Source organism: Elephantulus edwardii, unplaced genomic scaffold (assembly GCF_000299155.1).
Source record: "Elephantulus edwardii isolate Elephantulus edwardi_28Jun2011 unplaced genomic scaffold, EleEdw1.0 scaffold00025, whole genome shotgun sequence".
NCBI classification, from domain to species: domain Eukaryota; kingdom Metazoa; phylum Chordata; class Mammalia; order Macroscelidea; family Macroscelididae; genus Elephantulus; species Elephantulus edwardii.
The window spans coordinates 13,765,529-13,767,280 of NW_006399775.1; the positions used below are offsets into that span (position 1 = coordinate 13,765,529).

A 1,752-nucleotide genomic window follows, 5' to 3' on the forward strand; every position below is an offset into this window, starting at 1 on the left:
CCCCCCACTTAGATCCCCATACACGTTTTACTAGTTATCTATTTCTACAATAATGGCCTTATACAGTATTTATCCTTATGGAATTGAGTTAGTTAACATAATACTCTCTAGTCACTTCCAAGTTAGGTAGTAAGTTTCAAAATCATTGCTCCTGTGTGCTGCATTAGTATTCAATCATGTGAAAGTACCATAATTTCTCAATCCATTCTTTTGTGGTTGTGTATTTAGACTGTTTCCATGTTCTCGTGATGGTGAGTTAGGACTGAGTCATAGCTAATCCTCCAGTGAGTTGTCAGTTAGTGAGATTTACCATCCTTTGTCCACAGAGCAGCTGGTGGATTTTAACTGTTAGTGTCAGGGATAACAGCTTCTAGGACTCACACTAATAAAAATCCTTCAATGTAGAAAGAAAGGGCAAGACACATTCTCTGTTTACTCAAATTTTACTTTTAAAATTTGAGTGGGAATTTATAAATCATGTTGGTTTTACATTCGATCATTTGGGCACATTTTGTTTTATAATCTTAATTACAACTGATTAATGTAATTACTTAAAATGTCTGTTCATCCTTTATTGTATATTGCCTTTTCCTTCATCAAACTTACTCATTTATTAATTAGTACTGCCCTCTCCATCCCTTCTAACTCTGGCAATCATGATATTTTTCTCTATTAATGTTAAGATTAAATAACAGGAGCTGATAGAGTGGCTCTTCAAAGAGAATTTTTGTCAGAGGATTAAAACAGGGACAAAGAAATAAACAATTGAAGAGAGGGAGAAAGTAGAGTAAAAAAAAAAGCAGGAGTCTTCAGAACAAAACTTTTTCATTCTTGGGACAAGAAGTGGCAGAAACATTATAAAGGGAGAACCTAAAAACTTGCATTGGAGCGAGCTCTGGTGGCCTAGTGGCAAGAAGCTGCACTACAATCCTAGAGATGCGCAGTTCAGATCTACCAGATGCTCTGCCCGAGAAGGAGGGACAATCCTCCTGTACCAGTCAGATCTGATTTGATGGTGCATCAAAAAACAAAACAAAACAAGACAAACCACCAAAAACCAAAAAACAACCCCCTCCCCTCCAAAACCCCAAAACTTGCATTGAGCTCTGTCCCAAACAGAGGCTAACATCATGTAGAGACACAACAGGAAGGACGCTAAGAGGGCTAGTTGGTGGCACAGACAGGAAAAGAACCTGGATTTTAAATTTTAAAAAATGTTTATTATCCCACATTTTACTCTAGCATCCTGGAGACTGTGCTTACCAGAATGAGTTTCTAAATGTATGTTACTTTTCCCACAGGAGATGCTGGAGAGAAGGGGGAGAAAGGTGCACCAGGACGACCTGGAAGAGTTGGTCCTACAGGAGAAAAAGGTACATATAGTTAGTCACCAAGGCCCCACCACATGGTAGCCCTTCTCCACTGGTTTGGGGTTTCCTGAACGAATATGTATCTGCTACACAAGCTTCTCCAAGAATAGTGGGGAAATTGTGTAAACTTCCATAATAGAGCAATAAAATATTAAAAAAAAGTGATGAAGAAGAAGAGAACAGGGTAATCTGAGAAAGGAAGTGACTCCTAGCTTTTGTTTTTTTTTTGCTCTTCAGTACTCTTTTTTTTTCTATAATTATATTTTATTAATTTTCATAAACATTTACAGAGATTTTGGGCTTCCAGTCATTCATTGTTGCACTATTCTCTCTACCCTCCTCCCAGTTTGTTCTTGTCCAAATGCCACAGTGCTTGTCAAAG

At 37.8% G+C, this 1,752-nt stretch overlaps 1 protein-coding gene across 4 annotated transcripts in view; it reads left to right on the top strand.

Moving 5' to 3' along the window:
• The window catches only part of LOC102848606 (collectin-11-like), a 96,044-nt gene that overhangs the window by 27,734 nt on the left and 66,558 nt on the right, over positions 1–1,752 (top strand). For 2 of the 4 annotated variants that reach the window (XM_006882855.1, XM_006882857.1), the window contains exon 2: positions 1,302–1,373. The exons of the other annotated variants lie outside the window; for them this stretch is intronic. In XM_006882855.1, coding sequence (XP_006882917.1) covers positions 1,302–1,373 — 72 coding nt within the window. The remainder of the gene's footprint in view (positions 1–1,301; positions 1,374–1,752) is intronic. 4 annotated transcript variants of the gene reach the window in all.